Source organism: Scomber scombrus, chromosome 6 (assembly GCF_963691925.1).
Source record: "Scomber scombrus chromosome 6, fScoSco1.1, whole genome shotgun sequence".
NCBI lineage: Eukaryota > Metazoa > Chordata > Actinopteri > Scombriformes > Scombridae > Scomber > Scomber scombrus.
The window spans coordinates 30,594,294-30,612,730 of NC_084975.1; the positions used below are offsets into that span (position 1 = coordinate 30,594,294).

The 18,437-nt window shown below is 41.4% G+C and overlaps 1 protein-coding gene across 1 annotated transcript; it reads left to right on the plus strand.

Moving 5' to 3' along the window:
• Positions 1 to 842: 842 nt before the first annotated feature.
• st3gal2 (ST3 beta-galactoside alpha-2,3-sialyltransferase 2) lies at positions 843 to 18,226 on the plus strand. Its single transcript, XM_062421585.1, has 8 exons — positions 843 to 863; positions 1,220 to 1,858; positions 13,059 to 13,118; positions 13,592 to 13,725; positions 16,225 to 16,404; positions 16,601 to 16,646; positions 17,439 to 17,558; positions 18,053 to 18,226. Exons 1-8 carry the CDS (start codon positions 843 to 845, stop codon positions 18,224 to 18,226), a joined length of 1,374 nt encoding a protein of 457 aa, XP_062277569.1.
• The last annotated feature ends 211 nt before the right edge of the window (positions 18,227 to 18,437 follow it).

An 18,437-nucleotide genomic window follows, 5' to 3' on the forward strand; every position in this document is an offset into this window, starting at 1 on the left:
CCAGACTTCTTACTTTTTGGGGGTTTTTTTTGTCTCTATGAGGATAAAGTGGAAGAGTGAAAGGACGTCTTGATCAGTTCTTTTGTAACCGTATTGGAAATCTTGAACCTTGATTGGATACCATATCAGCCAGACTTGGCAGAAACTTCTCAGCTTAACTTTAAACTTTCTTTGTGACTGGGGGGGGGGGGGGGAGTGTGAAGAGGAACAGCATCAGAGGAGCTCTTTCATCTCAACATAACTGCTTTTCACCAGGCAGCCTTCAGTGCTTCAGCGAAGCAGGCCGACTGAGACAATGGACTGAAAAGGGTGAAAGAGGAGAGATCTTGAGACACAGAGAGGAGAGAGAGACTAGGCAAGGTGAACCTCGAGGACGGCAAATAGAGGGAAGTGAAAATTGAGAAAACGGCAGATAGCAGAAGAAGAGAAAAGAAAAAAGAGGTGTTTTTTGGTGTGGGAATGCTAGAGACGTGATGGAACACCCTTCAGGCCAGACCTCTTCCCTTTTACCACTCCTCCTCCTCCTCCTCCTCCCTTCTTCCCTCCCTCTCTCCGCCGCTCTCAACTAGTCTGCCAGATTTCTTTGGCGACATCGCTTCAGTGCAACGAGAGACACGGGGGAGAAAGAGAGAAAGCAGAGCACCGGAGCCCAGCTCAGCGTTCACACAGATGGCAGAGAGAGAGGCAGAGGGACCTGCTGCATATCCATCCACATGATGTGCGCTGGATTTCACTGAAGATGGACATTGCAGTTAAAACCAAAGAAGAGGGAAGGAAAAGAGAGAGGTGGATATAAAAAGAGCACGAGGCCAGAGAAGTTAGAAAGTTAAAACAAGGAGGGAATGAAGAAAAAGGATTCAGAGGTGACAAAGAAAGACAGAGGCTGCGCTCGAAGCTGAGGGGGAGATCACCTCTCATCTAAAGCAAAGGACTTACGAATCAGTCAAGCTACAGCTGTGTGTAATTCAACTGTGTGTGTGTGAGTGTGTGTGCATGTGTGTGTGTTAAGACATTGCTGCATGTCATATGAGCACATAGCTGTGGAGGATCCAGCGGGAGACCGAGAGAAAGCGTAGGAGCATCGCTGAGCGCACAGCTTGACTGAGACAAATTGACTCTGACACATTATCCTCCGTTACTGCGTGTGTGTGTGTGTGTGCGTGTGTGTGCGTGTGTGTGTTGTCACTAGTCTGATAAAGTGGGTGATCTCGTGGTCCAGAGTGCCAGTCAAGGGGTTGTCCCAGTCACGCTGACCAGGTCAGGAGGAGGTGGGCTGGGGACAGTGGCAGGCCCAGGGGTGGGGGCATGGCCATGGGGGGGCCGCATCCCGTCCTCCACCCTTCACCGGGACAGGCGCTGGGGCTGGGGGTTCTGGGGCGGGGTTCCGTTCAGGGGAGCTCCCAGACTCTCCGAGCTGAGGCCCTGGCTGAGCGGAGGGGCGGCCGGGGCGGCAGGAGGCGGAGGTAGTAGCGGGGAAGGAGGAGGAGGAGGAGGAGGAGCTGAGAAAGGAGGCAGGGTGAGATGTTCCCGCAGAGTCTGGGTTCTCCTGGCCTCGCTGGTTCTCGTCTTCCTCACCTCGCTCTTCTTCTCCGTCTCGCTCCGGGGAGGCTACGGCTTCAACTACCTGGAGCCCCCCGGTTGGGAGGAGTCGCGGCGGGTGAAGCTGGTGCCCAGCTACGTAGGCGCACACAGGCTGTCACCACCTGACACGCAGCAACAGAAGACGTGCGCCTGCTCTCGCTGCATCGGAGACCCCGGAGTTTCTGATTGGTTCGATGAGAACTACGACCCAGATATCTCACCCGTTTGGACGAGGGACAACATGCAGCTGCCCTCTGATGTCTACTACTGGTGGGTGGTAAGTAACAATTTCATTTAACTTTACATGATGGAGTTGTGTGGCCCGTAATGTTCATCAAGTGAGGTAACCACCACTTTGAATTTGAAGTGTAAACATTGTGCAGGACTTTGGCGGATGATTTTATAGAGAATCGACCTGATTCACCTGATTTTGGGAAATACACTCATTCACTTTCTTGCCTACTATTAGATTGATACCACTCTCATCCAGCCAGTTGGTTTAGCTTAGCATAAATACTGAAAACAGAGAGGAACTGCTATAACCTGATGCGCCTGATGGTTTGTTACACAGAACCATCAGAGAAGTCATCCTTAGAAACAGTTTGGAAGAGGGCAGGCACTTTCAAAAAAATACTTAGCAGGTGATTGGATGAAACATCTGTCTATCTCCACCTATAATCGTCTTACCCTGCAAGGCAGCTGGATTCACAAGATCATGCAAGGATCCTCAAAGGACGCTGATTGGTTGGAACCACCAGGGGTTTGGATGCAAATGCATAACTTGTAGGGCTGGGTATCATTTAAAATATTACAATACCACTACCGATCCAAGTACCCTTAAAATGATACTGATACCAACTGAGTACTTTATTCGATACCCATCATGTAAATAGAAGCATTAAATTGCGACTTCACAACCACAGACGGGTTGTAGCTGCTGTGGCAACGGGCCAATCACATGTTGCATTAAATCTAAGGACGCTTGCATTGATTGGCTGTGAGCAAGTCCATATAAATAGTCATATTTTCTAGCTCTGGGCGCAAAAATGATCGTTTGCAGATATCATTTGACGGGAGACATTTCGGTACTACTAAGTATCGACTTATTTCGTTCGATACCTTAAAGGTATTGAGAGTAGATGTTTCTGTGATGATCTTGAAGATACAAATATGAGGCAAATCAGAAGTTCTTTCTTAATACACGTTTAATGCGGATCATCAGACAGCATGCAGGATAAATAGAATTGTGTTGATACTTGGCGATCGAGAGCTAACAACATATACCATACCGTACCGTGTACCAAATGTAGAAGACAGACATGAAAAACATACTGACAGGTATCGAGTACCTGTACCCAGCCCTAACAGCTTGACAAGATGGATTTTGGCATGAATGAAAATCCAGTTGTCTCCTAAACTGCTAGCCTGGCTCTATCAAATAGCAACAAAATCTGCCTACCAGCACCTCTAAAGTTCAGTGCCATTTTTTTTTTAAATCTTTTTTTTTTTTTGTACAGTTAAAACAAATGTGACGTGACATGTTAATTATTGAGCTTTAAAAATGTTAATAGAAGTATTTTTGATGCTCAGCTAACATAATGTCCTCCTTGCTCTATCCCCATTTGTAAAACAGAGATAGTAGAGTGGTATTGATCTTCTCATCTAACGCTTGGAAAGAAAGTAAATTAGCATATGGATCTACCTAAATGTCCCATACTATTCATTTATGGAGGGCATTGTCTGTCTGTGTTCGTCAATACCACAAGCACATTCAATGCAATTCCAAACACTATGTCTTGTATTGTCTGTTGTGTATAAGTAGCCTATAACTAATATACTTATTCTAATGTCTAAAAGTGTCTTTATGCTCCCAGCTGAGATTGATCTTTTAACATTTAATGCACTTAAAGCCACTATGTGCAACATTTAAAAATATTCTGATGGCACAGTTTTGTATTTGAAGAAAAGTTCTAGTAATAACACCGATGAAAACTGGTGCAGTCTATGTGTTGTTTTCAGTTCTTTCATGTCAGTGACACTGGCTCATATCCTTTGGTTGGAAGGGGATAATTAGTGAGCATTGTTGCTTGACACTGTGTAATATATTACCCTAGAGAGCTGCCATTGTCAGAAATTTCAAATCTTGCACACAGGGGCTTTAACTTTACCAAATTGTTGTATACATGGTTTCATTTTATTCAAAAAATGTTTTAATAAAGCTCCCAAACCCAACATTAGCATAACTGACAGTTGTTTTTTTCTGATTTAATATCCCTGACCTCATTGATATTCATTAAAAACACACAAAAATAAGATCACAGATTGCACGCTCTATAATAATTATGCTGTAAACATTGTAACAAAGTCATTTTTTAGTGTTTTTTGACACTGACTGCAGCACCATCTAACACTTTCCATTGGTGTGTGTTGCACAGAGAAGGGCAGTCAGTTACATGAGAGCACTACATTTATTAGGACACAAACATGGGGGGGGGAGTACATCATAATTACAGATCCTTCTCCATCCTCTTCATCCTCCCTTGTCACTGAGCCAACCAATCCCCTCTTACAAGTTCTACATGCCCTTCATGGCTTGTCATATGTCATGGTGTTTGTGGAGAAGTGGAACATTACAGAGTTGGCTACTTGGCTTTTTCTTAAACCACTACAGACTGCAGTACTGTCCGAAAACTGGAATAAATGCGTCTTATGAAAAAGTGAGAGGGGTAGGTGGGAAGTACTTTAGTGTTTTCAATTAACACCCAGTCTTAGTTTATGTGTGTGTGTGTTCGTCTTTGTGGGTGTGTCATTATCCAATTGACTCTAAACATGTTTGCGTGTTACTAGTATGATCTCCAGTTTTATATGGTGTCCATCAATGGCTATGTTAAAGCTGGACTCTAGGACTTTTGTCACAGACTCCATCGTAACTTACTCCGTCCTCACTGTTGCGGCTGTAAAACGGTGGATGAGTAGTTTTGAGCATCACACGACCCCTCCGAAAAGACTCATTTCATTATCAGAATTTGATCCATTGAGTCAGATAACATTTGAAAAGTCTACAAGAACCGCATGATGAAATTTATTTTACCACCATTCAAGTTAGCAACTCAGCCAGCAGAAGTCTCTAGTGTGCTCTGCCTATAGATCATGCGTGGAATGCATTCATCCAGCCAGTGCGGGAATGTTGCCATCAACACCAGATTAAAAACCGTGCTTACTGGGAAATACATGGGAGATTTACCTGGCGGCGATGGGCTTAATCAGCATTATGTGAACTCATTTGGCGAGGGCTTGAATGTAAAGAACGTTCATATATATGTAAAGGTTCCGCACTGCAGATTTAAGGTCCTTTTTCAGAGCTGTAGCGTCAGTCCAGCTCTGAAATGGCAAAAAAATGCAAACACAGGCCAACAGCTGCCAAATCATTAGGTCACACTGCAAGGGAAATGGGATGAACTGGGAGGAAGAGAGAAAGAAGAAGAAATTAATGCAGGGAAGAAAAGAGGATAGGATCACATATATAATACAGCAAAGAGGGGGAAATGTGGACATTAGGAAGATGGAAGCTATGAAATAATGAAAGAGGGGAATGAGGGATAAAGCAGATTTGCAAATTAAGTGAAGAAATTGAGAGGAAGGAGGACAAAAAGAGAGAAGGAAGAAAAACAATTACTGCATATGATCTAGAAAACTAAATGAAGAAAGGCACAGGGCCGTTTTACACAACACTTGAAATGTCGACTAGATTTCAGACTTTAAATGATGTGTTATACATTATGATTGATAACGCTCACCCATTGTCTGAGTAGAATGGACTGTTCCCTTGCATTGCATTGTATTGACATGGATAAAGCATGGTGTCCTCTTAAATATGTTTTAGAAGAGGGTTAGAATAAAAAAGGACAGAGCTCTGGATGAATGGTGATAGTCTGGAGACTATTAAGAAGAGAAATAAACAGTACAAAGTACAAACAGGAAAAAGACAAGAATGATTCATTTGATTAGTTGGGCAAAATACAAACAAAGTGGAGAATGAAGCAAGAAGAATAACAGATAGTGCCAAAGGGCAAACTGGTTGGAGAAGTTTGTAGAATATAGGAATGACTCAGGTATGCTATAGACATCTCTAGCAAATTGGCTACAGCAAAAGACTGAAAATTACAACCAGTAACAACAGTGACACTGTGTTTGCAGTTAATTACCATTGCTGTTTGCTGGATAGCTTTATGGCAGGAGTGAGCCAGGCTGAAAAGGTGCTTTCAAAGTCAATCAAAGAACATGTTTCTTAGCCAGAATTTCAAATATCCTGGATAGGACCCTGGCAGGAGCTCTAGTCAAGTTCATGGTTAAAAACAGACGTCAGACTTCAGACTTCACAATACAAGGTAATTGGAGTTATTCTGAATCTCCCCATGAGAACTCACCTTGATCCTTCTCATTTTGAGAGCCTTGGGTGGTTGAAAGTACAGGAAAGAGTCTCTCAGAGTGAGTTGTGCATTGTACATAAGATTGTGCATAACTTAAATATTATTTCACATTATATTCACAGCTATTCCAATAGGGGCATTTCCACTGACTTTGTTTGTCCCAGGTTTCAGAGTAACCTGTGGAAAGGAACTTTTATGTACATGGCAGTAAATCTGTGGAATAGATTGTCAGGAAGTCTTGAAATCATAAGCAGCTTGGGAGGTATCAAGCTTTTGCTTAAGAATGGGCTCAGAGGTTATTTACAGTAGGATATTATATCTTATTTTCTTGATTTTTTATTGATGTAGGATATTTATTTTAATTATTATGTACAGACCACGACTTGTATATAATCTGTTGAGGGTGCCATTAAGAAATGTTGATATATTGATGTGTTTACTGCTGATGCGCAGAGTTTGAATTAGTTGTATTAACTGAGTGGCGAGTAGGGCCAGGCATCATCTAACAAAGCACTATGGTAGACATTGAATAATAAATAAAGTTATAAAGTGAATAACTTGCTGTGTGACAGCGTAGGCACCAGTGATGTTTGAAATGCATTGTATTATATTATATTATTGTTTTGATGAATGTTTTTGTGTCATTCTTACAGTGTCACATCTGCTGTCTTGACCCCTCCCTTGCACATCCCCACCCCTAAAGGGATCACAATGGAAATAGGCCTTAGGGTTTTATTGTGTTATCCTGACTTTTCCTTGTATGTAAGTGCTCAATGCCCTGGCAGGGCTGGTGTTTTTAAAATGAAATTGTCAAATAAAATCAATCTATGTTACAGTATCTTTGGAATATTCTAGTCCGTGATGTTGCAGTCAGCAAACGTTCACTGCTGAATATCAATAAAACCATTTAAATGTTGAGTTAATGGATGGGAGGGAGGAGCTGGAGAAAGAATAGAGGGAATAGAGACCTCATGGGGATTAATGCACTAGCCTCCATATTTTTTCTAACCAATATTTGGGTACCATAATGGTACACAAGGCAGAATTAATGGATTAACAAAAAGAATTAGCTGTTAAAATGCTCCCCAGTCATCTACTCGCTTTTCATTTCTGAGGAAAATTCTTCAGATTTAATATGGAGAGCTGATGTAATCAAACTAAATGCTGAAATAACCTTTCTGCTGTCTGTTTTTTCCTCACTTGACTAGCTGTTAATGCTGAGTTCAATCAACCAGTGTTAAGAAAGGCAAAAATGATTGTGTATGTATGATTGGAATATATGCTATTCAATCAACCCTAATGTGTTATTGTGCCTCAGGAGACTTAGAGAATTGAGCATTAAATCAAAGAAACGTTTTAAGGAATGTTCGATTCAGCAGTACTTAGATTATTTAATTTGATGAAATGTTTTCACATTTAGGATGGAAAACATTTACACTCAACCTCCGCCAGTTTTGGTCGATTAAGAGACCTAATGTCTTTGGGGAAATCACTCTACAGGAGGTACTTTTCAACAAATAATTTGACAGCTGAGACAGAAAAAATACTTGAACAGAAATTCGGGCATAATGCCGCTGATATGAGAACTAATAATTAGGTTGCACTAGCTATTTGTAAATCCATTAGTGTGTGTATGAAGTCCTTCCTAAGCTTTTAGACTATTAGTAGGGCTGGTCAATGAATCAAAAAAAGCTGAGTTCCCTTAACTTCTTCCACCCCAACACAGTCATTGATTGAGGACAGTCTTTATATGCAGCCACCTACCCATCCAGCTCTCAGAGACATAAATAAATAACAGATGCCATCACATTCTTCCTAGCAAAAGACATCCACCCAATTAGCACTGTTAGCAACCATGGATTCAAGAAACTGATAAAAAAAACTTTGGATAAACGTTAAGCAATGCCATCACGTCACCATTTCACCAGAGTTTCACTGCCTATCCTGTCTAGTAAAAGCTGTGAGGAAGTTGTGTCTACAGCCAAACACTATAATACCACAATGGACAGGTAAGGTCAGGTGGTCAGGTCACACCATGGATCCTTACATCTGTCTTACAATTCATTACATCAATGCTGATTTCAATTTGAAAACAAAGTGTCTCCAAACTGCGTTTTTTTCTTGAATACCACAAGGGGCAAAACATCACTCATTGACTAATGGCTGCATGAGATTTAAATGAGGACAAACTTGTCACTGGGGACAATGTCTCAAACATAAAGCTGACAGCTGACGTCAATGGATGGAAGAGGTACTAAATATTAAATACTAGATACTAAATGTGTATATATTTGTTGTAATCTAAGAGAATACAATGAAGGATCCCAGGATCGACCATGCAGTGGGGTTCTGAAAAAAGTGATGAGCAGTTTCTCCTACATTTGGAGATAAAAGAGGGTGCTCGCAGAGGCACAGAAGAAGCTGAATCTGCCTTTAAACACTCAGCAAAGACAGAATGTTCAACCAGATGGGGATCTAGGAAGGCCATAATCGACAGGGTCCTCGAGCAGCAAGAGGCCATTGTCCAGGTCCTTTTAAACGTCTGAAAGGTCAGACATCTCGCCCCCTCCTGGCAGGACATTGATGTACCGGATGCCATCAATAAGTCACTCAGCCCCCTGGTTTAATTTACAGATGCACTTTCTGGAAAGAAAGTGTGTCGTCTTTGAAACCAACCCTCCACCTCTTCAAGAACTCAGTATTTGCAGTGCAGGAGGATGATACAGACCTCACCAAAACATCAAATGACAAACACAACAACACTTCAGCACTCAGCTGGTCGACATGGCCTCTGCCGTGGACCCTGTTACTCCTGAGCTATAGTCCTACCTCCAGGCAGGAACACTGGACACTGAGGAGGACCCACTGGCAAGGAAGTACCTGTGCATCCCAGCCTTAAGTTCCTCTTCAGAAAGGGTTTTCAGCACAGGTGGAAATATTGTCACCTGCCTGGGTTCATTTCTGAAACCAACCATGTAAACAGGCTGGTGTTTCTGGCTAAAAGCCTCTTAGAGATTACATGACCAAAATCAAGCAGCCCTGCCAACATTTGCCAGTTAGTCTTAAATTGTAGTTGAACATTTATTTTCCATCACTTCTGGACCATGACATTGGGCTAACCAAGGGGTTGTTGTTTTTTGGTTTTGTTTCTAAAGTCAATGCGTAATCATGTTAAATAATCATGATCTCACCAAAATAATCTTGATTATGACTTTTGCCATAAACAAGCAGCCCTAACTAATAAGCTAATTTACTGAATGAGGTATTCGCTCTACCTGACAACCCTTTGAAAATGTTGGTATGACTCGGTTATTATATTTGTATACATAGAGAAATATGTGTACTAGCTAGTATAATGAATGTAGTTTTAGATTGAGTGAAATACCAGATTAAGCTAACGTTGTTGTTTGGCTACGTAGGTTAATATTATTGACATAGTTTTTACTCTTTAAGGTAAATTGTGTTATTTATGTAAAAAGTAATTTTACCAAATTGACATCAAACAGCATCAGCTTGTGTCAACATTATTACAGTACATCTTTTACTCTTCAGTCTAAACAGGTCATATATTAACAAGCTAACGTTAGTTTTGTTGATTAAGCTAGCTATGCAACCATTACACCTTGAAATTACTGTGTTTAAACATTTAGTAACAATCTCAGAACTAGTTTGTAAGGTGCAACTCTTTAATTTAGTGATGCAGTAATCTCTATTTGGTTAATACATGTGTTATAACCAGGCTGTGTTTTAGCTTGACAACAGTTATTGCATCAAGCTCGTGGAAGTGTTATGACACCAGTATGAAATATTGGTGTAAATGAAAAAGAAAAGTTGTATTTACTTGAAAGTAGTTGTCAGGTAGCTTATACTTTAGAAGTCAGTTGAGGGAAGGAAACAAGATGGCATTTGGCATGGCTGCCAAAAAAACATCTGCCAAAAATTAATAGCCCCTGAACAACAGCGGTGAACCATGCCAAACTGGCTCTGGCATCATGCAGGGAGTCAGAGATTGAAGAGGCAAAGAAAGGATCAAGGGATCAAAGATGATGGAAAAACAGAATGGGGAAGAAGAGAAAGAATGAAAGAAAAATGCAGGTGAATGAGTTAACAGCAAAAGAAACAAAGTCAGAGAGAGTAGAGGGGAGTAAAAGAAAGATTTAATGGTCTCTGATCAGCACTGATGAGTAGCACGATGCGCCAGCGTCCCAGAGAGACAACGATATGAAGAAAGACAGGAGGAGGAGAAACAAAAGAGGGAGCAAGGGAAATTAAAGAGAAGGAATTAGACATGAGGGCAAGGAGACTGCTGGAGAGGACGTGTGAATGAAAATATAAGCGAATGAGATCTGTGTTGAGAAAAGGGAATTAAGGCCAATGGTGGGAGAAAGGAAGCGGTGACAAAGGAGTGCAAAAATAAAGATTGCTATGTGGGAGAGAGGGAGAGAAACAGAAAGGAAAACATGGTAATGGAGATCAACGGCAGTGTAGTGGCTGCTAATATCCTGATGAAACTTTTGTGTTAGCACTTGCAGGTGCTTGTTTTCTCTTCAGATGCATGAATGCACATTTGCCCGTGTGGTTTGGCAGATGCTCAAAACAAGATTTTATTTTATTTTTTCAGATCTAATTGTAGGCAGCTTCTGGTATGTGGCATCAATTCAAAGCCATGATCCCTCCCAAAAAAGCCATATTTAAATTCATAGAGAAAGCAGGAATATATTTATATTGTCACTCTTGACTATGAGGGCCACAATGTTTCATGCTTGCAAGATAATACAGCAGTCAGTAAGAAACTCAAAATGTGAGCATGGATTAAAGACAGGCACAACACAACCATAACTCTTTTTTGAAATTGTGTCATTGATGTAAAGCACCTAAAGCCAGATGCAGCCAGCCTCAACCAACTATAGTTCCAGTCCAACAATTGCCACCTTTTTCATGAAAACTAATAATTGCAGCAGTTTAGCAGGATTGCAAAGGCCAAAGGGAAATTCCATATATATATATAAGTGCTTTCCACAGGGAAGAACATTTGATAAACGGGTTATTTTAAAAAGTTGAAATATCTGTTGTTTTACAGTAGGTAGCTCTAAACAAACAGTAACAGTCACCCATCCAATGATAAACTAACAATTACTTTTATTATCAATTAAAAATGCCTGTCACAATTTCCCAAAACCAGATATCAGATCAACAGTCCAAAACCAAAGACAACAAATAACAGTTACCTGAAGTCAGAACCACTGAATTTTTTTTGCAAATTATTTAAAAAAGTGACTTGATTAATAAATGAAATAGATGCAGATTAATTTTCACATTAATGCTTTGAGTTCTACCTTCTGTTTTACATCTACAGGCAAAAAGGTTCCAGTTGTATTATTTTAACTGGTTGTTTTAGTCAGTAAAAAATGTTCAATGAAAAAAAAAAACTGAGGAGGAGGAGGCACATCTGTTCAAACTGGAACAACCTTTTTTTTTTTGCCTGTAGGCGAAGACATCAACTTGTCTCCATATTCAGGTGTAAAAAGGTGCAGCTGTCACTTTCCTGTCCTGTATCTTACTAAGCTCTATGCATATTAAAAACACTTTGCTATTGCTGTTGTAACATACGTAGGGCTGGGTATTGTTTAAAAAATTACCATACCAGTACCAATCCAAGTACCCTTAAAGTGATAATGATCACATTTCGGATTGAATTAAAGAACGCTTGCATTGATTGGCTGTGAGCAAGTCCATACAAATAGTCTGTAGCTCTGGGTGCAAAAAGGATGGATTGCAGGGATCATTTGACGGGAGACGTTTGGATACTACTTGGTATCGATTTAGTTAGGTTGATATCTTAAAAGTATCGGGTACCGATACCCAGCCCCTAAATATAGGCTATTAATAGTTAGCTTCATATTGTTGCTATCACATCTGAACCGTGAAATGTTCTCACCACTTAAAATATTGTAAAAATTCAACATGAAACAGCCTTAGGAGCACCGTGGTTGTTACACATAAAAGAACCTAAACATCAAGGACAGTTTGTGTTAATGCATCCACATACTTTTTGGTTTCACTTACAATGGTTTATATTTCCTAAAGCGCCATAATCACAATTTTTTACTGGGGTTTATTTAATGCTTTTGTATATTATAATGGATTCTATTCAAGCTTGAAACACTTTAATGGTGTTTCGTGTTTTCAAACAGGAAAGTAAAGCCATTTTCAAGGTAGCCAAAAAAGGAAATCCTGAATAAAAGTTTTCTTGCACAAGACACTAATAGCTTCATGTTCATGGTGTTACTTCTCCACAGAGCCTTTGACAGTCAGGCACTTCAAGGGCAAAATAAAGCAGTGCGGAGAATATTAGAGAAAAAATTACAGCATCCTGTAAAGTATCAACTCCTCCTGTTTCCTTTCATCTCCTCTGCCTCTTCCTGCTCCCTTCCTCTTTACATTCTACACACTACTTTTACTTTTTTATCCAACCCGCTATATATTCAGGTCGTTTTTTTTTTTTTTACTCATCCAAGCTGGAGAGCCTTGATGTCATCTTCGCTGTCACTTTTGTTTATCCCTCAAAGTAGAACAGCAGCTCCTTTCGGACATCTCACTTATGTTGATGACGGACAGTGTTAAAAGAAAACTTGTGAAGAAACTTTAGCACTAGTGTAATCAGAATAGGGGTTTTTTTTTGACTCGCATTAAAAGCAGAAAAATCCTATTCTGCCTTTTCTGTCTCTCATTATACATCCTTCTTCCACTGCCATCCGGTTTCTTATTCAGCTTGTTTTTTGACATGTGGACAGCAATGCCCCAACTCCTCTGACCAGACTGTGCCAAATCTTACTGCATCCTGTCAGTCTGACACATGGCTGTTACGTACACGCACACACACACACACACACACACACACACACACACACTCACACGAGCGCACAAAGAGTAACTCAATTTAAAGTGTGTTGTCAGATTTGATTTGTCTGCAGAGAAGAAACTACACATCCTAACCATACCTCTCTCTCTCTCTCTCTCTCTCTCTCTCTTTCTCTCTCCCTCTAGATGTTACAGCCCCAGTTTAAACCCCACAGCATCCAGCAGGTGCTGCTGAGGTTGTTCCAGGTATTTTATATTATTAATTCATCTTTTCATTACTCTGGTTCTTTCAAATCAGCCAAGTCATTACTTCACACTCTTGGGGGAAAAGGCTGAAGGGAACAGATAGTCTTTATTAGATGTCAGGATTTATCAGCGACCTGACTCATTCCTTTTAAATGTACCTGTTTATCTTCTTTTTTTTTTTCCTTCATCCTGACTCTCAAAGCAGATCAGTGTTTTCACATGAAGCTGTATGTTTTAATATCTCAGTCTGGCTCCCCGAGGACAGACAGAGGCTCATTTATTTTTCATGGATGGGTCTCATGAAGAATTCACCCCAGTATTACGAGCAGGATGTATTTTTACAATCAGGTCTAAGCTACAGGTTAGGTTATTTTATGTATCTTTCTCTTCTAGGTGTGAGAGTCCTCTTTTCATTTCCCTCTGTTGCTTGAATCCAGTCTGTTTTAATTCGATCATGGCTTGTCTTATCGCAGGTGATTCCCGGAAGGTCGCCGTATGGCTCGTGGGATCCGGGACGCTGCCTGCGCTGCGCCGTGGTGGGGAACTCCGGTAACCTCCGCGGGGCCGGATATGGGGCGACCATTGACGGACACAACTACATCATGAGGTGAGAGGAATGGATGTAATGGCTAGATGGGGAAACCCGGGGGAGCAGATGTAGGACACATGAGATAAGAGGAAGATAAGAGGAGGAAAAGATGGACATAGAGGCAAAGATGAAGGCTTCGCGGAGCTTATGTGAGGAGAGCTCTATACCATCACACTGCACATTGTGTGTCATTAAAGTTACATCATGCATCATGTTTGTTTGTGCGCTAAAAGGAGAAAGGCTTACAGAGTAGCAGACAGCAGATGTGTGCGTCTGATTCTATATTTAATCTCACTCTTTAATGCTGACCTGTATTCTTCTCTCTAATTGGTTGGCAGGGGGTTCGTGTCACTTGGCTCATGTGAGGTCACCACTCTGGGCATTGTGTCCTAAGAAGTAGAAACATATAGATTGTGTGTCTGTCTGTCTGTCTGTCTGTCTGTCTGTCTGTCTGTCTGTCTGTCTGTCTGTCTGTCTGTCTGTCTGTCTGTCTGTCTGTCTGTCTGTCTGTCTCTCTCTCTCTCTCTCTCTCTCTCTCTCTCTCTCTCTCTCTCTCTCTCTCTCTCTCTCTCTCTCTCTCTCTCTCTCTCTCTCTCTCTCTCTCTCTCTCTCTCTCTCTCTCACACACACACACTCCCACACACACACACACACACATGCATTGAAGCACATAAATCCTTTTGTCTCAATCTATTCCCTCCGGTTATTTTCATGCAGCAGTGACGGATCACAGTGGCTGATTGTTGTCAGCTGGCGTTAACACACAGCTATACGTTGTTTCCCACAGCGAGTGTGTGTCGCGGCTGCAAGGATGACTTGTATTTTGTGTGTGTGCGCGTGCTAAAGGCATTAGCATCCATTACACGTTGCACTGTCAGCAGACCTGTGTGGGCAGCCTCCAACCTCCAACTCCTGTAACACTTTCGGGTTACCGCAGTTCGATTCTCATTTGTTTTTAAAATCAGCTTAGCCCACAGCGATCCCTCTCTCCACCACCACCGTCACCCACCCACGTCATGATCAGCCTTTTTTCAGTCCTGCTATCTCCACAAACATCTGTTTTGCTCGCTGGCATATGAGTAGGCGCACTTGGTGGCCTTTTTTTTTTTTTTCAGGTGCATCTTCGCGTTTGCATAAGCAGCTCACTCCTCCAGACAGTGAGCCACGTCTACTGTAAATACAGCAAAGGTCTGAGGTACACACACAGAGCAGAGAGGTTCAGTTACTGATTATCAATTATACTGCACAAAATATACTTGATATATCTAATGTAATACAATGTGCTGCTGGGAAGTCCTTGTCAAGCTATGGGTAAGGACCACACATTAGAAAGTAACAATGCTACAGTATCAGACAAAAGGCTTTTCCAATGTACTGACAGCTCCCAGTGAGCTTTCATTTAAGCCATTGTCAAATTTGAAATGTTCACATGTAAGAACAACCTGTCAAACCCTAAAGCAGATGGTCTTCAGCAGCAGAAGGTCTACACTCAGTTTTAAAGTACAAAAAAGAAGAAACTAAGAAGGTAAGATAGATAAGCTTTGCGTGGTTCGACAAAAGAATTTTTCTGTAATGACATGTTGAGAGGTTGGTGTGAACCACATGAATATAACATCTACTCTGGTTGCTGTTTTTTTTGTGGTGCATCTATGTAGCATCAGCAAAAGCAGGATGATGCAACTTTTTTCAGAAACACATTTTTTCTCCTACGAATGAAAACCGGAATTTATAAACATTAAAACAACCTCAATTCATTACATTGAGATTTGAGTTGCTACAGCCTAATTTGGTTTAGTACAACCAGTGGCATATGATGACTAATGTAACAGACTTTACAGAGTCAGTGTTATGTAATGTTTTAGCATTTACCATTATCCTGTCATTTTTACATGTGGCTACAGTGTAGTTAGGCTGAAAACAGGAAGCATACAGCTGCCTGCAGGAAATGTGAGTGGCAAGAGAGTACCAACACAGTGAAGTAAACAATAGAAAAATGAAACTGGAAGGTGGTAAAATGCTCTGTAGAGCTGAGGTGATAATTCTCTGTGATTTCATCGCTATATTATACATAGCTATCCAAGTTATTGTTAATATAAAATATGTTGATTAGAGCAGCTTTAAGTAGCCTACCTTAACATAAAGACTAGAAGCAAAGGGAACAGCTGTATACCTAACAACATCTTTAAAGCTCATTAATACACATGTTCAGTTGTTTGTTTTGTATTGTTGTTTTTAGGGTTTTACTGTGTGTTAAAGCCCAACATGGTGAACTATACAGGTTTAACACTAAAACCAAACTGGTTTTGATCTTCTTAGGTTGTAAAATATTTAACCACTCCTTTAAAAGCCCTTAAGTTGGTTCAAGGAGCTGCTGTCAAGTCAGCATGAGCGCAGAGTCTTGTGAAACAGAACTTGACTGCAGGTAGAGCTGGAGGCCTTCCACTTTGCTAGCTAACCAAGCGTGACCTGAAAAAACGCACATCTCTCACCCCGTCCCCCTCTCTCGCACGCCTCCAGGATTAACCTGGCCCCCACGGTGGGCTACGAGGAAGACGCCGGCAGCCGCACCACTCACCACTTCATGTACCCGGAGAGCGCCAAGAACCTGGCGGCCAACGTCAGCTTCGTCCTGGTTCCCTTTAAAACGCTGGATCTCGTCTGGATCACCAGCGCTCTTTCCACGGGCCAGATTCGATTGTAAGAAGACACAAACACAAACACACACACACACACACACACACACACACACACACACTGACACACTGAACAGTTGTGAGAAGCCACGAGAGTCACTAGACTGTAACAACCTGTCAGCTGTCAATCATTACAAATTCATAGCAGCAGCAATCACATAAAGAGCTGATTAAATGCGTTTAATCAATTTCTCTTTCAGTACCTACGCTCCAGTGAAGCAGTTTCTCCGTGTGGATAAAGACAAGGTGTGTGTCTTCAACGTTCACTGCAATTACTTTTAGCCATTCTTTCTCACATACAAACACACACACACACACACAGTAAAATAACAACACATACACATAAGCAGTCACACACATACACACACACATATAGCGACCCTGCTTTGCTGCAATTATATCATCCCCTCCCTATTGTTGATGAAGGATTACAGTTAGATTATAAACCTTCCCTTTGTTTTAGATAATCTTCTGCTCACTCTTTAATCTGTGAAGATAAATAAACTCGAACTAATCCCCGCCATGTGAGGACTTTATGAATATGTTCGCCTGGTCAGAGACACAGTTTTTTACACAGCGTCTTTTGGAGCCGACCCAAAAATATAGATTTATAAGATTTACTCCAACTGCGAAGCTCTAAGCAGCCTAAAGCCTTGTTTGTTGGCATCAAACATCACCTGGAGGCAGATGAGAAATTTGTAATTACTATTAATCTGGTTAGGATTGCTATTAATCTTTCAAAGCAATCAAAACCTTAGGGAGTATTAAAATTTAACATGGTTAAAATCTTTTCCTGTTCAGTTGAGCCTTTTGAACATGTAGAAGCTGAGATTTGCATGAGGTCGTCATCCTGGGTTACCAATCGTCTTAGGGATAAAGCCACTTGAATTTTACCTTTCATAGAAGGGGAACCATGTGGGGAAACAGATCCTCTTCCTTCCATTTGCAGGAGTTTGGGTTTAATTCTATCTCTATCTAATTCAGATTTACAGTTAATTGTAATATTTTCCTTTGTCTGCGTCTCTGCCCATCACCCAGGTCCAAATCTTCAACCCAGCATTCTTTAAGTACATCCACGATCGCTGGACCAGACATCATGGGCGTTACCCCTCCACTGGCATGCTAGTGCTGTTCTTTGCCCTCCATGTTTGTGATGAGGTCAGTTGTTCTCTTTTTCTCTCTGTGTTCACGTAACATACTGTCAATCCTGGCATCATTTTGAAACTACTTTTGCATCGTGTGTAGGGCTGGGTGTTGGTACTCGATACCTTTAAGTTATCGACCGAAATAAGTTGATACCAAGTAGTTTGGAAACGTCACAGCAGGTACAACCTGTCTGTAGTGAATTTGAGTTAGCCCGCTTAGCAGTTCAGCAGTCAAGATGCCACCTAAGCGCTCTAAAGTGTGGCTACACTACACGCCTGTTACACAAGATAAAAGGTATTGACTGAAGTACTCAGTTGGTATTGGGTACTTGGATTGATACTGGTATCGTCATTTTTTAAACAATACCCAGCCCTGTTCATAGTGGACAGATACACATTTAACCATCCAGAGGAGTCAAGAGTCAATTGAATCGACCCTGTACCACAACCTGTATGACTAAGAATCTCCACAGACACATTTGTAACCTCAAACTTGCTCTCCTCTAGGTCAATGTGTTTGGATTTGGGGCGGACAGCCGGGGAAACTGGCACCATTACTGGGAGCAGAACCGCTACTCCGGAGAGTTCAGGAAAACCGGCGTCCACGATGCTGACTTCGAAGCCCAGATCATTCAACAGCTGGCCAAGGCCGGCAAAATCACCATATTCCCTGGGAAATAACCAGCAAATCTCCCAGCATATCTAAGGTTGTATGTTAAAAAGCTGGTTTGGCAACAGACACTATAGAGGCCACTTAGAATGTGTTAGATATTCTCGCTTTCACTTTTTTTGGGCTCCCAGTCTCACTGAACGTGAAACAAAACGGTCACAGAGGAAGTGCAAATGGATTTCAGTTGCCCAACTGGTACCAAAAAGTGTCATTCCACTCACT

What these genes read in the sequence shown, in the direction of transcription:
- st3gal2 (XM_062421585.1), top strand. Translation starts at nt 843, where the DNA reads ATGAAGAAAAAGGATTCAGAG. An exon ending in GGACACAACTACATCATGAG is followed by an intron (nt 13,726 to 16,224) that starts GTGAGAGGAATG and finishes GCACGCCTCCAG; the next exon opens with GATTAACCTGGCCCCCACGG. An exon ending in TCCGTGTGGATAAAGACAAG is followed by an intron (nt 16,647 to 17,438) that starts GTGTGTGTCTTC and finishes CCCATCACCCAG; the next exon opens with GTCCAAATCTTCAACCCAGC.